Consider the following 23,219-nt stretch of genomic DNA (forward strand, 5'->3'; position numbering starts at 1 on the left):
TAACTGACCTAATTCAACAGAGGTCATTGGGATGGATACAAAAACATTTCCAAGTCATTGACCGTCCCCCAGAGTTCATTAAGAAATGGAAGAAATATGTGTAACTTTGCTTAGAGCAGGCCGTCCTCACAAAATGAGTTACCTTGCAAGAAGAAGAATAGTGACAGCTGAACTGGGAGAGACTCTGTATACAACAACTCTTGCCTGGGTTCTTCACCTTTCAAAGCTTTATGGGAGAGTGACAAAGAAAAAGCCACTGTTGAAGAAAACTCATATCAAATCTCAACTAGAGTTTACCCAAAGGCATGTGGGAGACTCCAAGGTCAACTGAAAGAAGGTTCTTTGGTCTGATGAGACCAAAATGGAACATTTGAAACATTTGAAAAGGGCTGTTCACGCCCAAACACTATGCAGTCTGACAGAGCTTGAACAGAAGAATGGAGTAAAATTGCTGTGTTAAGATGTGCAGGCCTGATTAAGACCTATCCACACAGACTCAGTGCTGTGATGGCGGCCAAAGGTCTATCTACTAAATACTAAATCACTTTTTTACATTATATACAGTGGGGCAAAAAAGTATTTAGTCAGCCACCAGTTGTGCAAGTTCTCCCACTTAAAAAGATGAGAGAGGCCTGTAATTTTCATCATAGGTATACCGCAACTATGAGAGACAAAATGAAGAAAAAAAAAAAAAAAAACAATCCAGAAAATCACATTGTCTGATTTTTAAAGAATTTATTTGAAAATTATGGTGGAAAATGAGTATTTGGTCAATAACAAAAGTTAATCTCAATACTTTGTAATATACCCTTTGTTGGCAATGACAGAGGTCAAACATTTTCTGTAAGTCTTGACAAGGTTTTTACACACTGTTGCTGGTATTTTGGCCCATTCCTCCATGCAGATCTCCTCTAGAGCAGTGATGTTTTGGGGCTGTCGCTGGGCAACACGGACTGTCAACTCCCTCCAAAGATTTTCTATGGGGTTGAGATCTGGAGACTGGCTAGGCCACTCCAGGACCTTGAAATGCTTCTTACGAAGCCACTCCTTCGTTGCCTGGGCGGTGTGTTTGGGATCATTGTCATGCTGAGGACCGAGCCACGTTTCATCTTCAATGCCCTTGCTGATGGAAGGAGGTTTTCACACAAAATCTCACGATACATGGCCCCATTCATTCCCTTTCCTTTACACGGATCAGTCGTCCTGGTCCCTTTGCAGAAAAACATCCCCAAAGCATGATGTTTCCACCCCCATGCTTCACAGTAGGTATGGTGTTCTTTGGATGCAACTCAGCATTCTTTCTCCTCCAAACACGACAAGTTGAGTTTTTACCAAAAAGTTCCATTTTGGTTTCATCTGACCATATGACATTCTCCCAATCCTCTTCTGGATCATCCAAATGCTCTCTAGCAAACTTCAGACGGGCCTGGACATGTACTGGCTTAAGCAGGGGGACACGTCTGGCACTGCAGGATTTGAGTCCCTGGCGGCGTAGTGTGTTACTGATGGTAGCCTTTGTTACTTTGGTCCCAGCTCTCTGCAGGTCATTCACTAGGTCCCCCCGTGTCATCATTTTGACCCCACGGGGTGAGATCTTGTGTGGAGCCCCAGATCGAGGGAGATTATCAGTGGTCTTGTATGTCTTCCATTTTCTAATAATTGCTCCCACAGTTGATTTCTTCACACCAAGCTGCGTACCTATTGCAGATTCAGTCTTCCCAGCCTGTTGCAGGTCTACAATTTTGTTTCCGGTGTCCTTTGACAGCTCTTTGGTCTTGGCCATAGTGGAGTTTGGAGTGTGACTGTTTGAGGTTGTGGACAGGTGTCTTTTATACTAATAACGAGTTCAAACAGGTGCCATTAATACAGGTAACGAGTGGAGGACAGTGAAGCCTCTTAAATAAGTTACAGGTCTGTGAGAGCCAGAAATCTTGCTTGTTTGTAGGTGACCAAATACTTATTTTACCGAGGAATTTACCAGTTAATTCATTAAAAATCCTACAATGTGATTTCCTGGATTCTTTCCCCCCATTCTGTCTCTCATAGTTGAAGTGTACCTATGATGAAAATTACAGGCCTCTCTCATCTTTTTAAGTGGGAGAACTTGCACAGTTGGTGGCTGACTAAATACTTTTTTGCCCCACTGTATATTTAATTAATAGACATTACTTTGAAGAAATCTGACATTAAAGAGTTTTTTTGGATTTCTTTTGTCTTTAACTTGGACTATAAAGGTTTCTAAAAAAAATGTTATTTGTTCCTAGATGTGCTTATTTGTTCTTTTTCGGTTATGACCAACTATCAAAATAGATAAATAAGGAATGTTGTATGGCAATCATTCTCTGCAAGGTTTTACCTGAGCCAGGCCATACAACAATGATGCCAATCAAATCACATCCAGACAGGGTTAGTAGAATATACAGCTGTTAAAAGGGAAAAAAAATAAAAATCTTTCTTTTTATTAACACACATTGGTATCGGATTGGTACTTGGTATTGACTGATACCCAAAGCCCAGGTATTGGAATCTGTATCAGGCAGCAAAAAATGGTATTGGAACACCTCTGACTGTGTCAACTCATTCTTCCAGAAAATGACATGAATAGAGTCACACTGTTTACCTAATATTCCAGTTTATGCAATTAATGATTTTAACTTTGCTGTTCTGAGCAAAATAATTTCTTGAACGTAAGTTCATATATTGGCCAAACTGGAATTAGACGGTTTTTTAGAATGCACCATGAATTGAATTTTTTTGATTATCAATTACTCTGTTATTCTATACACTATTGTCCAACAGTGTAATGCATGCCTGCAGATAAGATGCTACTCTCAGCTGCAAATAGTCAAAACAAATTGTGGATGGTGGACCATCAGCTGCAGGAAAATCCTTAAAACAAAGTATTAAACACTTAAATATTTTCTTTTCTTATCAAACAAGGAAAGCTTTTATATATATACTGTGAACAAATATTGCTTGCAAGGTAGGAACAGTAGAACCAGGAAAAAAAGAGACTAGTTGACCAACCATGAATCTAAATGTAATATCTCAACTTCAGCACACTGACATTAAAGTTGTGTCCCCTTTTCTTCCCAGTCCTCCTGCCCGTATCCAGCTCTACCCTCCAACACAAACCACCCTGCAGCTCTACCTATTACCACACCGACAGCAAGGGAGTCAACAGTAGAGGCTACTTCAACTCTCCCAGATCTCCTCGGGGATGTGCCCTTCACTTTGGCTCCTCATGTCCTGGCCATGCAGACTGGGTTCCCCCTCATTCCTGATGTGCTGCTGTCCAGGGACATCAACTACAACTTAGCTACTTTTCATTACGACTTCACTTTAGAGAACTCTGTACTTCATAATGCCTAGTCTGTTTGAATTTTAATACCAGGACTGTAATCAGGAGATCAGCTTCAATTTATTGAATAAGCAAATGTGATTCATCTAGAACAATTTAGAATCACTAAAATTACATAAAATGTAAATTTTGTTATAGAACTGAGAAGCAAGCATTTCTGTTAACACATTAATTTTGTACTTTCACTGTAAAAGCATTGAAATCATATGTTGTTACATTGGAAAAGAAAATCCCACTGGTTGTATAGCAAATGGTTCAAAAGTTCTGACACTGCAGCTTGATAGGAGCTACATGGACCTGTGCGTGGTCCATCTTATATTTGGTTAAGACATCATGACTGTTGAGCCCTTAGGTACACTTCTAATGTGGTGACATACAGTGTTATAATGATGTTGTCTAAGTATAAACAGGATAATTACGGTTGATTACAACTTGGGTTTCTATCAGGTTGGATAACATTGCATTACCATTACCTTTGTTTTATCTATCAAATAAGGTTAACTAATCTGGTAACCTTGTTTATAACCTATCTAATAATCGCATAACTAGAATTTTGCTCACCGCACCAAACCTGACTGGTCCAGAAAAAGCATCATGTTTTGGCGATTTTGTTGTGTAAAGCCCTAGGTTTGCTATGTTTATTCAGAAATCTCTGTCTTGTTAACTGTGCCAATCTTTAAGGCCTGTGACTTTATTTGTTGCAAGCAGATATCTAATGCCCAGAGACAGTTGCAAAAATGACAGCTGTTGCCAATGCATAGCATTAGCTTATCAAACTACAAGTAGTAAAGCATTCAGGTCTCGGGTCAACTTCGCATCTCAAATTTTGCAGTGCCAATCAGGTGCAGTCGGGTTGGGTCAAGATGCGCATATGAGCCAGGTTTAGGTCTCAATTTAGGACTACTGACTGCGAGTCTTTCTTTCCATTTTGCTAGATCTCGTAGAGTCCAATACCTTTATCAATGGTGCAATTTGTAAGATTTGAGTCTCATTCCTAACTTGTCAAATACTGACACTTTGTGTTGTTTGGTTGGACTTTTCACCAACTGGTAGCGTGAGAATTATGGAATGAGACGTAACAATCTTACAAACTAGGCTTTTAATTATACGAATCGTGACCCAACTATGTATATAAGACCCAGGCTGTACTAAATTACAGTTATTATGAACAAGGTGTCATTTAAGATAGTACAAAAGAAAGACTTTTTCAGGTCATTTCAGGATGTTGCACCTAAATACTGCTAGCAGTAACTTTGAATAAAGCAGTGTACTTGGACAAGAAATTACCTACCTTCCATTGAGTTAAACCCAAGTCCTCAGTAGAATCATTGGATAGAAAGTACTTATTGACGTGAGATTGCTTGAATTATCTGTTTATGTGTAAGATTGTGGAGCGTGTTTGAATGATCAAGTGAAAATTTTACTAACCACATTATTTTGATGCAGTTTTTATATTTCACATTATATGTAGCAAAAACACCTCTCCCACAGCAAATGTTTTGACAATTTTACTTTTTCCCTTCCAGTCATCACCACACTTAAATTTTGCTCCCTGAATGTGGCCTTCCTTTATCTTTCTGCCAGCATTTGCATTTATTATATTATTTATTCAGTCTGCATTTCCAAATGGTTTTTGCTTTCTTGTAATAATGGCATCCATTTTTTACCACAATGCATTAAAATATACATGACATTAGTTTTGACTTTGCTCAGTGTAAGTTTCAAAACACTTCAACAGAAATTGGTTCATGCCATGTACAATACTGTAGATCTAAGAGATAAAGCCATATGACCACTTGTTACATTTGAACATTAAATGGTGTGGATAGCATATGAGAACAATTTCTTTCGGTGTATACTGTGAGTGCTGTTATCTCATACTGACGTATCATGATGTCACTGACACTGTTTGTGTTAAAGTGTCAAGGATTTACCTCACACAAAATTGCTTTGGCTAGAGGTCAGCAGTGGGAGTGGTCCCAGATGCCGACGTACCATACAGTAAATTCCATACAGTTCTAAATGCCAAAAATGTGCAGAAATGTTTGAATTTTATTGATGTTTGCTTAACATTGGTTGAATAAAAAAAACAAAAAAAAAACGCTGTAAACACTGTAAAAAAGAGTATTCACTTCAGCATTTATTTATCCGTAGTTCTAGATTAGATTATTGTGTGCATCCTTTTTTTAAGTTAATCTTATAAGGCTACATTAAGTCTGTACCGGGGTGATTTTCTTTTTATTATTTTGTCAATATTAACTGTCGAAATAAGATTTTTTTGCTGAGTAGAGGAAATGCATTTGCATAGATTTGGTACATTATCAAGTATGAATGAAAAATTTGAAAAAGGGTCAATCACTCCTCTATACACTTAAACGGTTGCCTTTAAATATGAAATTATATAATGTTATGTACTGTTTAAATACAGAGCAACGATACACTAAAAGGCCTCTATGTAGTGGTCACCAGCCAATAGCAGCCTTTAAAGCTCTTGTGCTTTACCTAACGGCCATTGATATTGGTCAAAGACCCGTGCATCCAATGAACATCACCTGGAAATATCCAGGAAGTGCTCCAGAGCCAATCAGAAAGTAGCCGTGGTGAGTTGCTCCCGCCCACGGGCCAGCCTCCTCTGTCAGGAGTTGTTGCAAGTGACAACTGCTGCCTTGGAAGTTGTGTTTGGAGAGTGAGGAATCGCGAGAATGATAACAAAGACGAATTTTTACCAAGTGACGTGGTAACAAGGACTATTTGGAAGGAAAATTAGCAGTATAGTGTATTGTTTGTGTTCGTACTCAGACAAGGGAAAAGAAGGGTTAGCTTTGTGAGTTAGTTCTCTTCACTGGCATCACTTAAATGCGAATTCGAGCCTGTTTCAAGGATGCGTGTCGTGAACCAACTTAAGACACGCCGGTAGCTGGCAACGTTTGTCAACTGGTATGGATAGCGTATAAATCGAATGCTGAGAAAGAAAACAAGCAAAGTGACCTACTTAACAGTACATTGTACTTTTAACACTCACACTGTCATATAAACAACTTTATCAACTGAACGTGGCTAATAATGTCAGCATCAACAGCTGAGGCCAGCTCATCCCAGCAGCGGGTTAAACACAGCGGCTCCCCAACATCCTCCTGCTCTTTCTGTAGCAACACCACCGTGGTTGCAGCCGATCCGCGCCACAGTGCCGTACCAGCTTTTGCTTGCAAATCAGCACAGCCCAACCCGCTCCGTTTCCTCCTCCTTCTCAGCCGCCGGGAGGTACACAGGACCGACGACGTCCCGTTGATCCAGTCCCGCCAACCCGGGTGGAAGCGGCTCGGACGGTAGGCTGGTCCCCAGGCAGAGACTCGCACCTCCGGACAGCAGGACCTCACCGGAACGCCCTCCCTTCTCCCCTCTTTTGAAAGGTAATCTCGTCTCTTAAAGTAAATTGAGTTTATCCTCATCATCTTTCGGATAGCCAGCTGCTAACGATTCTAAGTGTCGTATTGAGCGACCGTCACGCCAAACTAGCTTAAACAATCTGATGATTTAATGGTTTCGGTGTTGAATGACCATGATGCGTGCACTTAAAATGAGCATCAAGGATTCTACTCAATAAATACACGTTATTCTTATGTTCGGCGTACGTATCGTCCATCACCCAACATTTAACTTCTAATAAAAATCTAAAATTTAATAATTTCCACCACCATTCGCCATGAGGCGCCGCGTTGTTTTGGCGAGCAGAGTTAATGGAAATAATTGGCGAAGCAGCTCAAAACATGACATTTTAATTGAAATGAGCTTAGTTTTGGTAATAACACGGACACCGAATTGTAGAGCTCGTTGCCATTATTCAGACAATAGCTTTAAGGTTTTTGTGAAACAGTTATACCTCTCCTAATAAGCCAGACCACATTAAATTGTCAGGTATTCCAATGAAGATTCAATTAAGCGAGCCGTGCTCCTTAACTGCGATTGAACTACACATTTCGGAGCGAGATGCTAGGCTAGTGGGCTAGCATCCTTATTGGGTCATAATACATTAGGAATCTGATGCTTGACGCTCTAAACATCGAGAAGATGCATGCAATTGTTTTAATACCACAGTAGGTCCTGTAACCATGGTCTGATTTCTACTACTATATCCGTAATATTTTAGCACAGCATAGCATAAGCTGTTTTGATATATTATTCCAGTGTGTTACAATGGCGATTTAAACGGAATAATTCGATATTGGCTAATGCAGCTTTTATTACATTACGGTGACATTATCCTTGCTACGATGAGGTAAATATGTCAGGATATGGATGCCTGTGTAGTGATGATGCAGCTACTCTGTCGAAGATAAACAGGGCTCAAGGATCTGCATGACAGGGATGATTGGCGAGATTTTTCAGAATGCACTGAAAGCATATTATTAATTTGTTTCATCGAGGTTGTTTACCATCATTGAAACGAAAAAAAAAATAAAAAATGTCGCCAGCTGGTAGGTCTATGGCTCCTATGGCAACACTGGGGCCTAGCAGTCTGTTAGACATAAACAGAGCCCTCTGGGCAAGCAGGCCAGCCTCTGCAACTACATGCATACATGTAAAAATACTATTTGGAAAACATGGACAAAGGAAAATATATATTCGTCCGCAAAGAGGAATACAGTTTTCTTGCAAATGCTCAAAATTATGTTTGAAGTTTGTGCAGTCTGTGCTGTTTGCTCTCCTGTGTTAGATCTGTTCTGGATTGAAATATTACATTCCATGCACTTGACTTTTCACCTCTAGATATCATAGCTGGAAGTAGTGGCATGTCCAGGGCATTTTTGTCTGGGATGGTGTGCATTTAGGCAGTAATGTTTTTGGACTCTCGCCAACAACCAAATAAACAGACACAGCCAACTTAAATTTTGATGACCTTTGCTAAACGATGACGGTGGCTGTGTGAACGAGATGGAAGGCTATGTCGCTGTCAGAAAGATGGATCGTGGTCATGCTGCTATGGATATTTTAGTCCACTATCATCTGTTGTTATGCGTATTAGTAACTTCTGATATTTTAAAAACATTTCAGTCAGTATCAAATTTTATTGCTGCAATGGACAATATAATGATCATTAATGCTTCCAGATCCAAACTCCATTCACATTCGGAAATATTCCACAATTTGTTTACATTCAAGTTTGTAATCCTCTTTCAAATCCCATTTAAATTTCTGAAAATGTTCAGCTTTCTTTTAAGCTTTGTTGTATCGCTATTATAATGGAAATCAATTAGAAATCCCTTCAAACCCACTAATTTTCCAACTCTTCTCCCACCCACCATACATTCTCATAGAAAATCCATTCAAACTGTGAAACGTTCACCAAAATTAGGACTTTATCACATTATTTAAACTTTTTCACAGCTTTCACTCACACAGTTGCAGTGTGATTTACATTACATTTATAACCTTTCAGCCACTTTCAGTGGAGTGTTTGGGTCGGAATCTGGAATGTTGACAGCCAGAGTGCAGGAGCCAACTGACGGAGTGGGAAGGAGCTCGCTTCAACTTGCCCTCACTTCCTAAATATTCACTCCAGCAGAAAAACTATGACACCAGCTTGTAGGAAAACTTGTGCTGGTCTCAACAGTGGCTCTCTGGGGGCAAATCAGATGGACAAAAATTGGCTCGGTGGGCTTTTAAATGACAGGAACACTGACCAACTGCTGCATCAAGTTCCATTAAACTGAGAGGAAAAATATCTGGAGGCAGGCAAACACATTCACTTTTCTGAGCTGCTCCACGAGCCACATTTATGACTGCACACACACAATAATTTCACAAAGTGCTCACAAGATTCTGATGGTATCTACCATAATGTTATTTGAGTTATAGCAGTTCTGGATTTTGAAAGATGATCATGATAATGTGTGGTGAGCTCAGCTAAAATCACTCATTACTGATTATTAAATCAACTCGACCACGACCAACTTAGTTACCATTTCAATGACAACCAATAACATTCGGGCCAACACAGAGAGACAGATTTATCAATGAGTCGGTTTAATACACACAGTGACATACACAGTATATTTGATTTGAACTATAATTAACTATTATCTTCTCATTCATTCAAGCCAGAAACTCCACTTAAATATTTTAATGTTCTCAATCTAGATACATTATGAGATAACTTGTCAGTCCACTTCATAGTATTTGATTCATTCTCACTGTAACATCTCTTCACACTCATCAGTTGCTTCTTGACACAATTTCAAGCAAGCATTGCAATTTGGCTTACAGCTTATTCTATTTATAATCTTTCATTCTTGCCCAACCATTAGGACGTTTCATTCTCTTCAGACAGCACTTGAAATATATTAAAGCCACCAATTCTGTTGAATCTTAGCTTTTAAATAAACCCTATATTATTTAATATTTTACTTGGCATCATTAAAAGTTTTAAAGCCAGCAATGCGCATTTGGTGTCAGCTCTTCAAAAACCTTCAAATATCTCACTTATTTCATGTATTTCTGATACTGTTCATAATTTTCACAGGCAGCCATGTGCATTTGGCATCAGCTACTCAACAGCAAGCATGCAAGGCAATTCAATGTGGTTTATTTTGTTCAGGAAAGAGGAGCTGTGAAATTACTGCTAGTGAGTAAGAGGGAATTGTAGATCTAGTGTTAGGCATTCTGTGAGGAAGGTTAGCTGTAATATTTAATCTTGATACTTTTTGGGTAAATTGTTGTGAAACTGTCAAAACCTGAGTGTTAAGAGGTAGTTTCTCCCAGGTCAGCTGTGACCAGTAGGGTTGATTGCAGGGTTGAGCTAAGCCTGCATGAGGTAAATCTAGCACATATGGGCTAGTCACTGCAGCATCAGATGTAGCACCAGGACAGCTGAACGAAGACTTGGGGAGTCTCTCTGCGGGAGTCCATTAAGGAAGTCAAAGTAACTCACTGTCCAACTCCGATTGTAGCCATGAGTCCTACCCAATCCCAGTCAGGACATCAAACCGGGGAAGATTTCACCGGAGACACATTGCTTGAGGCTATAACCCAGCCAGTCTCTGCTATCCAAAATTCTCCACCAGTCCTGAACTCGAAGTATTACGAGGCGCTATGGAACTGCCAGTCTGCAGTCAAGAAGGCAGACACCATTTCAGTCTATGCCTTACTGAAGACTCTCCACTTCCTGGCTCTTACCGAGACCTGGATCCCCCCAGAAAACACTGCCACTCCAGCTGCCCTCTCAACTGCCAGACCCGTTTTCACACTCTCTGAGACAAACAGGTAGAGGAGGAGGAACTGGCCTCCTCATCTCCCCCATGTGGTCCTACCAGGTCCTTCCCCTGGACCACCAACCCAGATCTGCTTTTGAATTCCACGCTGTCTCTGTCACACCTCCTTTCAAACTCAACATTGTGGTGATCTATCGCCCTCCCGGTCCTCTCCGTGACTTCTTTGATGAGATGGACGCCCTCCTAAGCTGACGATGGCACAACGGCGTTGTCCTGGTTGACTTCAACATCCCCCAGAGAAGCTGCGCTCACCTGAATTCATCGACTTCCTCTCCACATTTGACCTCACTCTCTCCCCCTCCCCACCGGGAAACCACCTTGACCTTGTCTTCTCAAGGTCTTGTAGTACCTTGGCACTCTCCGTTACCCCACTCACTGTGTCTGACCACCACGCTGTCACTTTTTCTCTCCCCTTAAAATTCACCACGTCCAAATGACCTCCTTGACCCTAATCAGTCAAGCTTCAGGACTGGTCACTCTGCTGAGATGGCTCTCCTCATGGTGACTGAGTTGCTTGGTGCTGCCAGAGCCTCGTCCAACTTGTCAGTCCTCATTTTCCTTGACTTATCTTCTGCATTTGACACAGTCAACCACCAAATCTTCCACTCCACTCTGGCTGAACTTGGCATTGCTGACTTTGCTCTAACCTGGTTCACATCATACCTGACAAATCGCAGCTTTAAGGTTACATGGAATGGCTCCTTGTCTAAACCCTGCTTGCTGGAAACTGGTGTCATTCAAGGCTCAGTATAAGGACCGCTTCTGTTTACCCTATACACTAGATCACCAGGCTTTGCAAGATTATTGCATGGATTCTCTTACCACTGTTATGCTGACGACACCCAACTGTTGCTCTCTTTTCCCCCATTCTCCCCCAACACCCACATTGCGACGCACATCTCGGAGTGTTTGACATGTCCACTTGGACAGCTGTGCATCACCTCAAACTCAAACTTAATAAAACTGAACTCCTCTTCAACCCGGGGAAAGACTGCCCTCACATGGACCTGTCAGTCACTGTCGAGCATGTCATGGTATTGCCTTCATCAACGGCGAGGAACCTGGGCGTAATCCTTTTTGATGGACTGTCCTGCGCCCCCAACATCACTGCTGGGGCCTGATCCTGCAGACTACAACATCCGTTATAGAGGGCAGTCTGTAGCAGATCTGGAGCCATGCAGTCTGAAACCTTTTGGAACAACCCTGCTGGTAATATATCAAGGCAATTATGTTATGGAATTTGAGTTGGTTTTAAGCAGACACATGGACATCACATACCCTACCTGGTACGGTGATGTTGTTTTTGTGCGTGTACTGTGGTTTAGTTAAGCTATGTAGAAAAATTGTTTTGTTATTTGTCTGTTTTGAGTGGGTTTATTGTTAATATTTGCAACTTTGTGTTTTGGATCCCTAATCAGCACTTTTATTTTATTTACTTTTTAAAAGTTGACTAGATACACTTTGCCGTTGGCTCGATCTGCTTGGTGCTAATTGATGCGGCTGTGGTCTGCTTCCACCAAAAATAGACAAAATTGGTGTTTATTCTCCGTAGAAAACACAAGTGCAGTTTCCTTGTAATTCAAAATGGCTGCCCCAGTGTAGTCGAGTGTCCTGAGCTCCCCGCACTAAGCCCAAAGCCACTGAAGTAACTACAGGTTGTTAATCCTTAAACTGGGGCAGTTGTCTAAGGCAACTGCCCAACTGCTCAAAACGTTCACCAGAAACAGCGCAAAGTCATCCACCTCGGAGCACACGACAACAATGGACGCTACTGAGATAATCAAGCTGATTGAAGCGGCAATGCACAAGCATTTTTCCAAGGCTGAAGTTGTCGCTAAGGAAAGATTTATCTGCCTAGAGCAACGTTTTGATTCTCTCCAATCAGATTTACAATCCCTCAAGGAAGAAACTAAAGCACTTAGAGTAGATAATGAAGATAATGAAAGCGCACAGAAAAAGTGGAGCGTACATTCAGCTCACAATCAAAGTCATTAATGGCTATGGAAACAAAATTAGCAGAACTTGAAGGTCGCAGCAGGAGAAACAACATTTGTGTTCATGGACTCCCAGAAGGAAAAGAGGGTCCTAACGTCACACAATTTCTCACAAACCAAATGCTGCTGTGGTTCCCCACATTGAGAGACGCACTGGCGGAGATCATGCGGGCACATCGCGTTGGACCCCCTCGAGGTAACACTACTGCCAAGCCAAGAGTGCTGATCTTTGTGTGTCTCAGACATACGGATAGAGCACGCATTTTGAAAGCAGCAAGAGACTCACCCCTGAAGATGGAAGGGAACGATATCCATTTTACAGCGAACTACAGCATGGCAACTAGGAGCCGACGTAGACCCTGCTTTGCTGCTATGGAGAAGGCTCGCCAGGCTGGTTTCCACGCTTTCCTGATCTATCCGGCTACCATGAAAATATCCAAAGGCCATGAACATAACTTCTTTGATGATCCTGTCAAACTGGAAGGCTTTCTTAAAAGTCGGGAGCCGAATTAGTCCAGAATGAAAGTCAAAAGCACGAGTGGAAAACAAGACATTTTCAAAACCGTTGGGAATGGCTGCTGCGTGGTGAAGTACTAAAAATGGTAATTGTTGCCTGTCAATTGCTTTTGACCAGTGTTCGCAAAGGTCCCATACAAATTAGTGTGGAATTCCCCAAAAATCAAGAGGGTCGGAGATTTACTACACTGCATGAAAAGTGGGATTTTCGTCAGTATGCGGCACTGTAGATTGACGTGGAATTTCAGGTTTGCGACTGCACGCGGCTATTTGCAGGCAACACCGAAAACTGCTGTGAATTGTCGGAAACTGACGTGGGCCTTGCTTGGCAGTTGTCCCCCCATGACCCCCCTCCCCCTGATTCTAGGGGAGGCTTTAACATGTAAATGAAAATGCTGTGAGCTATACAAATGCAAATCAGGGTAGCAGGGGGAGTTTTACCTCAGGTGACCTTTTACTAAAAGGTGTTAACTTCATTTTAAGAAAATCTCTGGTATAAACTGATGAGGCTCAGTATTGTCTAATTATAGACCCTTATATTTTAGCTTGAATTGATTTATTTAATGAAAGTATGCTAGATTAATTACTGTGTATGTCATTAGCAATGGCCAATGTTATGTAAAAAAGGTTTTTTATTCTTGTTTTCACTCTCTCTCTCCTGGGAACAAGTTAAAGATAAAACGCCAGTTGTTAAGAAGTTAAAATTTGCATAAAATATTTTGAGATAACTAAGATGTGAAAATGTATAAGTATTTCTATAATATCATGGGTTCTGAATGTTTTAAAAGAAGTTGAAAAGTAATTCTTATAGCGTGTGAGAGTTCATGACCTTTAAGAGTTTTTACACTTCCGGGTAGACCGGAGCGTGAGTGACGACAAAGAAGAAGCGGAGAGTTAATGGCGTCGAGCAGCTAACAGTGGACTGTGTGTGTCGTCAGTGTCGTGTTTTATCACTAACAGACTGTGAACTGTTGTCGGACGACGTGCTGTGAGTGTGTGAGGAGGACTCTCCATCGCAGTCAAAGTGTTTGTGTTTTATTGGACACGAAGCAAGTTCGGCTAAGCTAGCTAGCAGGAGCTAGGCTAGCGGCACGGCCATTGTTGAGAGGAGGCCTGCGTGGACGGGAGGAGATTTGCCGCGTCGCCATGGAGAGTGTCGCCGACGGACGGAGCTTCGCTGCCCCTGAGGGACACGGAGGTTTATCGCTGCCAGCGTTTTGTTTTCACAGACTAACCTCGCCTCACAACAAAGCCGTGACCTCCTGTTAGCTCGGAGCTATGTCTGCAAGTCCAGATTTACATGATGCCGATAATGACGCCATTGTGTGTAAGTAACTGTTTTCTCACTAGTTCAATTTTACTGTGACTTTCGTTTCTTTATTCATACCACTCTTTTTCATTGTTTTCCAGCTGCCTGTAAGACATTATTAGATTAGATCCGTTTTTGGTCAATGTGACTATTATTCTATTAAATAATAGATGTGTTGTATCCATACGCAGTGCATCACGCAGTACTGATCGTCTTTATTTATTGTTTTTACAGCTGCTGGAAGCGAGATACAGAGTGTGCCAGCTGAGGATGAGGTGGACCTTTAGAAGTGCGCCACCATGGACCTGATGTCCGAGGAGGAAGATGGCACAAGATGGCGGGGTGTCTGGATGGATTGTGCGACCTCCGTCCTTTCGCAGCCGGGAGCTCACCGAGCTCTGCGCCACACTGCAGTCACATGAGAGGCGATTCCGAAGTACAGCGCAGCGCACCACAGACGTCTGCATAACAGACACTTCGCGGTGCTGCAGGATTTTGGGCTTCTCGTGAGCTTCCCGTTTGTTGTGTGGGCAGATTATGCTTTGTACATAGTTGTGGTGTGATTGTGCTAATAAAGCTCTTTCTTTGAATAAACAGCACCTTCCTGGCAAATGTTCCTTTCCTCAATTAATTAATTCATGTCATTGATGATATCATAACTATAAATGAACATATATTTATTTTTATTTATTTATTATTACTGGGGTTTACATTTATAATGGCCCAGGGTGACCAATCACGAGTGATTTTGCTTGTTTATGAGTAGTGGTTTCATCCAATACTGAGTGAAGATATTCAAGCCAGCCCACACATTCTCTGGCCAGGTGTGGTTTCGCTGCTATTCATATGCAAATTGGAGCCGTTTGCACCTCCGGGAGCTCCACATACGTCATGGTTCCTTTACTTCAGTATGTGGCACAGATGAAGTGCCGAAAATTAGGGAGATTTCCGGGCGTTTACGGGGACGAAAATCCCACTTTTCATGCAGTGTAGTAATAACTACTACATCCAAATGAAATACAGGGAGAAGCTTAATAGGACATGGCTTATCTACAGTGAATCAGGGGACTGTGTTATGTGCTTTTGTTGCCGACTTTTAGAAATAAACAGTGCTGGTTAACCTGGAATTTTTGCAAGGACAGTCGTTTTCTTATTGTCCATCATGGGTGACTATTAACCTGTGTACTATTAGCTTGTCTTCGTTCTCTGTCTTCATTTTGGAGTAAAGAAGTGTATGCAGGGTTTAGGGCCCCCATACATACCTTCGCCTTGGGCCCCCAAATTGCTAAATCCGGCACTGGGGATATGCATACCAGTGGGCTGTAGTGATCACAATCTAGTAGCAATTCTGAGGAAAACAAAGGTGCCTAAAGCAGGACCCAAAATCATTTTCAAAAGATCATATAAACATTTCAAAGAAGACCATTTTATTGAAGATGTGAGAAATATTTGTTGGGACAGTGTGTTAGAGAAAAACGATCCTGATGAGGCAATAGAAAACTTCAACAAACTCTTTGAGGAAATTATTAATAAACAGACACCTGTGAAGAAAAGATCCATTAGAAGTGTTAGATCACCTTGGATTGATAATGAATTAAAGGAATGCATGGAACAGAGGGATAACGCAAAGAAAATGGCAATCAGGTCCAATTATGAATCAGATTGGCAAGTTTATCGCAAGCTAAGAAATTATGCAACCAAGTTGAATATAAAGAAAAAGAAAATTCACCATGAAAAGGTATTTAACAACATAAAGTACGACAGCAAGAAATTATGGAATACTTTAAATAATATGATGGGCAGAAAATCTAGATCTAGATTGGCAGCAAACTTGATCTCCACCACAATTTGTCACGTATTTAATTTAAGTTTAAAGAAATGTATTTTTCCTCAGGCATGGAAAATTGCAAAAATTATTCCATTACCCAAGAATCCTACTGTATCCTTCTGTGGCTCAAACAGCAGACCAATAAGCTTGCTGCCCGCCTTGAGTAAAATAATGGAGAAAATTGTTTTTAAACAAATACAAAATTATTTTGCAGCTAATGATTTGAACACTGATTATCAACATGCCTACAAGGAAGAGCACTCCACTGTCACAGCTCTCACTCAAATGGCTGATGAGTGGCTACGAGAAATTGACAACAGACACCCAGTAGGAGCAGTATTACTAGATTTTAGTGCAGCGTTCGATATTATTGATCATAATTTGTTGTTACAGAAATTAGCTTGTTATGGTTTTAGTTCGACTGCAACCCGCTGGCTTGAGAGTTATTTGAAAAACAGGAAACAGACAGTTCTATTTAATGGAAGTCTGAACCAAAAGTGATTGATTGTGGAGTCCCACAGGGAAGTAGTCTTGGTCCATTGTTATATTCAGTATTTACTAACGACCTACCACTGACTAGGGGTGATGAAAAAAAATCGATTATTGATTAATCTCGATCATAATATTGACGATTATGATTCAATTATTACATTTCCAAAAATCGATTTAATTAAATTGTAAATTAAATTTAAATTGTAATACAAACTGGAGTACTCCTCTTACTGGCTTCCGCTACATGGTCCACAGTCTGGAGCAAAGATATGTTATTCCATCCCGGAGCTTTTTCACACTTAAATTGATTCCAAATCTTTACAAGGAGACAAACCTTTCCGTGCAAGTGTCCCTCAACTCTGCTCACAGGGTAGCAATAACGTGCGATGCCTGGACATCCAGAGCAGTCTCATATGTGACCGTTACAGCTCATTATGTCAGCAGTTAATGGAAGCTAATGTCCTACGTACTTCAGACGAAAGCTATGGATGATAGCCACACAAGCACAAATATGTGTGAGTTTCTCAAAGCAATGGCAGACGAGTGGGGAATAGATAAACACGCCCTGGTTCTCATCACCAACAATGCTTCTAACATGAGTCCGGCTGCTGACCTTGGCAACTTTCTTTTAACATTGAAACACTACATTTAAAGCAAATTAAAAAATAATAATTTTGATATTACAGTTACACTATACAATATTGAAGGTGCTGTGAGGTGATACTCAAAAGAGAAGTAAAATAATTCAGCAGCTGACTGATGTTAAATGGAAGATCGATAATCGTTAATAATCGAAAGTCGATTTGTAATCGAATCAGGAAATTGGGCTGATTAACCACCCCTATCACTGACCCTAAAGGACGCTAAAATTTCAATGTATGCAGATGACGCAACAATATACATAGCAAAACCCACAATTGATGAACTTAGTAGTGTTTTAAATCAGGAACTTCAAGCAGTGGTGACATGGATAACCAACAATGAATTAGTTCTTAACACCGCTAAAACAAATAGCATTGTATTTGGGACAAAAACTATGTTAACGAACAAGCCGAAACTGAGGCTATATGTAAATGATGTGGCTGTAGAACAAGTGCAAGAAACCAAACTTCTAGGAATAATATTTGACAATAAATTAACATGGTCTAAACACATTGAGAAAGTAATAAATAAAATGGGCAAGAGCCTTTTGACCATAAGGAGATGCTGGGATTTTCTACCTTTAAACGTAAGGGGAAGTGTCATCAAAAGCCTTGTGTTATCACACCCAGATTATTACTCAGAGGTTTGGTCGTGCACTGCCACATCATCTATTAAAAAATTGCAAACAGCTCAGAATAAGGCAGCACGATGTTTACTTTATTGTCCATATCGAACTAATGTCAGTAAAATGCACAACTGTCTTGCTTGGTTGAATGTAAAGAACAGATTTATTGTCCCATTACTTACTTTTATTAGAAAAATATCTACATCTAAACTGCCAAGGGTTTTATATAAATGTCTGTCTTTCAGTTCGGTTGAACATGGTTATAATACGAGGCATGCTACGGATGGTAGATTTATTCTACCTAAAGTGAAAACAAACAAGATGAAAAGTACGGTAATGTACAGAGCCATGGTTTTATGGAATGCTCTGCCAGGACATATTATTCAAGAGAACAACAAATACAGATTTAAAGAACTACTGAAAGAGCATTTGTTAGCCAAACAGCTCTCGGTGTCTGTTGATGTTAAGTGGAGGCTAATTGGTACAATCAATTTGTAACTTTTTTTTTTTTTTCCTCTGTTTTGTTTTTTTGTGTGTGTGTGTGTGTTTGTGCTGTGTGATGTGTTTTCTGTGTTTATGTACTGCAGTGAAAAGATTATGGTGTTGGGTATGGACTCCAGGAAGAATAGCAATGGCTTTGCCAAAGCTAATGGAGATCCAAATAAAAGATAAAAGATAAAGCATTTTCTAGAATGCCTGTGATCAGCTCTGACAACCATATTGCAGCCTTGATGGTCCTGGTGAAATTTGGGGGTTAGTATAAGTGCATTGATGACCACTTTAATTCACATTTTCAGGGGTGTAAGATTGTAATTATAGCTCAAAATATTTTGTATCAATATGGTGCTTATAGTAGTTTTTATATAATACTTTTTAACAAGTCGCTGATTATTCGTTCAATGAGATAACTGTCTATTCTGCTCAATAATACTAATAAATCACTCTTATTGTGCTGTGAAGTATAAGTCTGTTAACACCCATATTAATTTAGGAGAAATAATTCATTGTAATATAAGTAAAGCATTTTAGGGACTGAATTGTAAAATGTACAGAAACCACAAACCACAACTTTATAGTCGAACATTTATTCGCTAGTCAACAGACAACATCATGACAACGACAAACAGAAACGGAACTTTGGTGACAACAAACCAGATGTAAATAGAGTTGTGGTCAGCATGATTTATAGAGAGTGTTCATAGACACATGAATGGAGGAACCTTAAAACAGACTGTGCTTGTTCAAAGCCGAGTGTATTTAGAGTAACTGGAAGGAAACCAGGAGATCAGAGTTCGAACTTGATAGAGTTTTGCTATCCTAGCCTACACTCATTGAACCTGAAAACCAGGGGTATTAAATTGAAATTCAAAGAGTCACTGTTCTGGCTCCATATAAAAAAGTCCAATTAGAGAGCTTTGCCATATGCAATAGCCCTTAGTGAAGTTTTGACATTGAACTAGAGAGACTGTAAATAAGTACGTAAATGATAAATAATGACATTTTTTTTTTCTCATTGCAAGTAAAATAAGGGTTGCATTTTAAGATAAAATGGGCTACATAACAGAACTTTTGAAAAAAATGCACTTCGGACTTAATTTTAGAAAGAATATAGTTTACCTTGATTCTTTTAATTTTTTTGTAAACTCCAGTTCACATCTAAAAATCTCAATCAACTTTATAAAAAACAATCTCAACATCTCTTAAGAATTTGAGTGAGTGACGTTGGCTTCAGCTTTTCGTGTCAGGATTTCAAATCCGGGCTCTCATGGTGTCAGGTCGTGTCTCGGTGGTGCTTCACATTGCTGCTTTTAATATCAGAACATATGCGACGTACTGCTTTGCCTGTGGGAAGAATTAACATTAGAGTTCATTCTCTATTAAAAGCTCTGTTTTTGTTGTCCACTTTTCTCTTTTTAGAGCACAACATGTAAAATAACTCTTCTCTTACTCGCATTTCCTCCGACAGATGTCTTGTGTATTTTTTCCCTCACTCAAGTTGACACGCTTGTCAGAATGCACTGATTTGACTGGCTACATTGTGTCATGTGAGACAATTTACAGCGCATGCAATTGGTCTGTGGGATCCCTGGAAGCCATTAAACCACTGATGTGAAGGCTGGAAAAGTGCCGCCTGTTGATATAAATGCTCCATAACAATGTAATCATTCTCAATGATTTATTGGTTATAGGCCTGGGTCAGGATAGGACAGCATCTGAGTCCGGACCCGAACCGTGGTCCACCAACTGGTGACCTCTGCTGAAAACCATCAACCATCAGTCTCTTAAGTCATAACTGTTGTGGGTCAGCATTACGCAAATACTTCGATTTACGTTAATCGGCATAGACCGAACCATATGGTGCTCTGCAAGCTCTGCCAATTACATGTGGCTTATTGCAGCAGTACTACTGCTATGCTGGGGCACTTGAAGTGGAAGCATCCTGGGGCAATTTCTCAAGATGGCAGCATGAGCAAGACGACACTGTAAGTCATGTTTACTTTTTGTCCCCACTCAAACATATTATATATTAGGATTATAAACATGAGGAATGTGTTGCTGTTGGTAGTAATTGATTTTCTGATGTTGAATGTTTGTTCCTCCTGCATCACTGTTGCTGTTAAACGCAACGTTACCCCGCGTATCATCTTGAATTGTTATTCGGCCATTTGACATTTGCTCTTAACTCTATACACTATCAGGTATGTTTAAGAAATAAGTTTGCTCAAGCTAACATTGCAAGCTATTGTTACAGTCTGTGAGTGTTGATTTAATCAGTAAATCCTTTGTTATTTTCCTCAATCCACACTGATGGAAACATTTTTAAGCATTTAAGTAAAATTTAAATAAAAGTACTGATTCTCAAGTTTAGGGAAAGTCTTGCTATTACATACACCAAATTATTTAATTTATATATGTTTTATTAATATAACACTGATATAGAAATTACACAAATGTTTTAAATATGCCACTCATCTATATTTCCATATGATTTTTGTCTGTTTTTCAAGACTAGACAAAGCACTGTGGATGACTTTTTCAACTGAAGGAGTCTAACTGTATGCACACCCCAGATATCTGCTGAGCTTTTGAATAGCATCTTAGAGATGGCTATCAAAGAGAGAGTCAAGCCTTTTGTGAGATGATCAACACATTTTATTCAGGAAACACACTTCCCTCCAGGCACCACTTAATGGATCTGATGGAGAAGAACTGTGAGGCTACTGTGCAGAGGGTTAAAGCAGAAATCAAAAATGCTGCATCAAAAACACACTCACTACTGATGCTTGGACAAGTATTGCCACTGAGGCATATTTGGGAGTCACATGCCTCTTTGTGAATCAGGATTGGAAGCTCACTTCATACACACTGACCATAATGCCACTTGAGGAGCGCCACACAGCAGAGAACATTGGTGGTGGGTGGAAAAGACTGCAGAGAAATGTGGTTTCTCTTTGAAAGATGTGCTCACTGTTGTTCATGATAATGCTGCTAATGCTGTGGTTCGAGCACTGAGGATCTTGGATGAGAGGCATGTTGCTTCACATTGATGTGCTGGCTATACACTTTAGTTAGTGGTCACCCACACCCTGGTGAAGGATCCCCAGATGAGCAAGGCACTTGGAGCTGCAAGGTGACTTGTTGAACATTTCAGAAAGAGTGAGCTGGCCAACAGCACACTCAAAAACAAACAAAAGCAAAAGGTCACAGCTCAGCATAGATTGATCCAAGATGTGCCTATAACATTGATCAGCTCCTAATACATACCGACAGCAACGGTGGCCTGGGACCGCAACCGGAGGTCACACAGAATGGAAAGCATTGCCTTTATCTCAAAGGTGACCAGCGTATGCTATTGGAGGAACTGGAGCAAGTTTTCAAGCCCTTTGAGTAGGGCACTGTCTTCCTGAGTGGTGAAGCTTATGTAACAGTCTCTGCTCTACCACTGGTAAAAGTCCTCCAGAGGTTCACAAAGAAAGCCTCCTTTGAGTGTGCTTCAGTCAAGTCTTTCCAAACAGCTGCAGCACAGGAGATGGCTTCACGGTGGGAGCACAAGCTCTTATTCAGAGATAATGGTAAAAATGTGTCTGTAGTAGGGCTGGGCGATATGGACTAATAGTCATATCCCGATATATTTAGGCTGAATATCGATATACGATATATATCCCGATATTTTTATGCAAAGTGAGAGCAAATGTTCAGTCAAAATCAAAGCCAAATATGACATGTGGGTGGGAATTTCGTCATTTTAGGGGCAAGTCCATTTGGCCTTCATTTTTTTTTTTGTCAGGGGCACAAAGGCCACTGAGTAAAATTTGTTGATTTACCTTTCAGACTGATACCATAACATCCTAATTTATAATAAGACATGGATTATGTATTCAAACATTTTTTAAATACCAATATCAAGTTAATGTTACATTACAAAACCGTTTTTTTAAGTAGGGTTAGAGTGAGCACATTTTTTCTAAACAAAAAAAATTGTAGAATAACCAGCAGGAGACCACTGATGTGTGGAATGATTTTCGTGGCGCTTCACTCTGAATAATAGTGAAGTTATTGAATATTTTTTGTAGTTTCTCTTTTCAGTGTTGCACTTTGTAGACGGTCCCTGCGCCCTCGTCTCACAGACGGCTGACCATACAGACCAGATTAATGTCCAGACGCTCGTTTTGATGAAAATACGGTTGTAGCTCGTTGTCTGCCTTACTACGGTAGGAAAGAGCCGTCGTTTGTGTTTTAACAAGGTTTCACTTATGAGTTATTGATCCGGGAAGTTCGAATCTGTGAATATATTTCCAACTTTACCGGACTAAATCCTACCACATACGTCAGTTACGTATCATGTCAAAACTGGCTGCGCTCGCTTGCTGTGCTGTAAGTTTCGTTCTTCTGTTTTGAGACGCTGCTGCTGTTTGAGAGAAGCATCTCCGCCTTACTGCCTGTAATTCACACAGAAAGCCGGCGCTGCGGCTCCTAAAGAGGCGTGACGGTACACGTAATGTTGATGACGTCGGTGTTTCCTACTGTCCGAACAGTTTATAATCATGTGGATGTTGTTATAATGTGTAGTGATTGAGATACTGACCCACCAAACATCCTGGAAAGTGACAAAGTTACGTTTTTCGTGCAAAATTACATAATCACCATCAGTAAACAGGACACTGTCTGACTCCCTCACTCGCG

General features: G+C 40.4%; 2 protein-coding genes across 3 annotated transcripts in view; both read left to right on the forward strand.

The window, feature by feature from the left end:
* umad1 (UBAP1-MVB12-associated (UMA) domain containing 1) overlaps window positions 1-5,471 on the forward strand; it is a 30,270-nt gene extending 24,799 nt beyond the window's left edge. The window contains exon 4 of one of the 2 annotated variants that reach the window (XM_030412160.1): window positions 3,097-3,423. In XM_030412160.1, the coding sequence (XP_030268020.1) occupies window positions 3,097-3,372 (276 nt within the window). In that variant the 3' untranslated portion in view covers window positions 3,373-3,423. Of the gene's footprint in view, window positions 1-3,096 lie in introns of both variants that reach the window. The other variant, XM_030412159.1, reaches the window with a different exon arrangement.
* A 539-nt stretch (window positions 5,472-6,010) lies between these two features.
* The window catches only part of glcci1a (glucocorticoid induced 1a), a 48,684-nt gene continuing 31,475 nt past the window's right edge, over window positions 6,011-23,219 (forward strand). Inside the window, 2 exon segments of the mRNA XM_030411521.1 lie at window positions 6,011-6,522; window positions 6,524-6,771. Of these exon segments, the coding sequence (XP_030267381.1) occupies window positions 6,425-6,522; window positions 6,524-6,771 (346 nt within the window). The 5' untranslated portion in view covers window positions 6,011-6,424.

The sequence above is a fragment of the Sparus aurata genome, chromosome 3 (genome assembly GCF_900880675.1).
Source record: "Sparus aurata chromosome 3, fSpaAur1.1, whole genome shotgun sequence".
Taxonomy (NCBI): domain Eukaryota; kingdom Metazoa; phylum Chordata; class Actinopteri; order Spariformes; family Sparidae; genus Sparus; species Sparus aurata.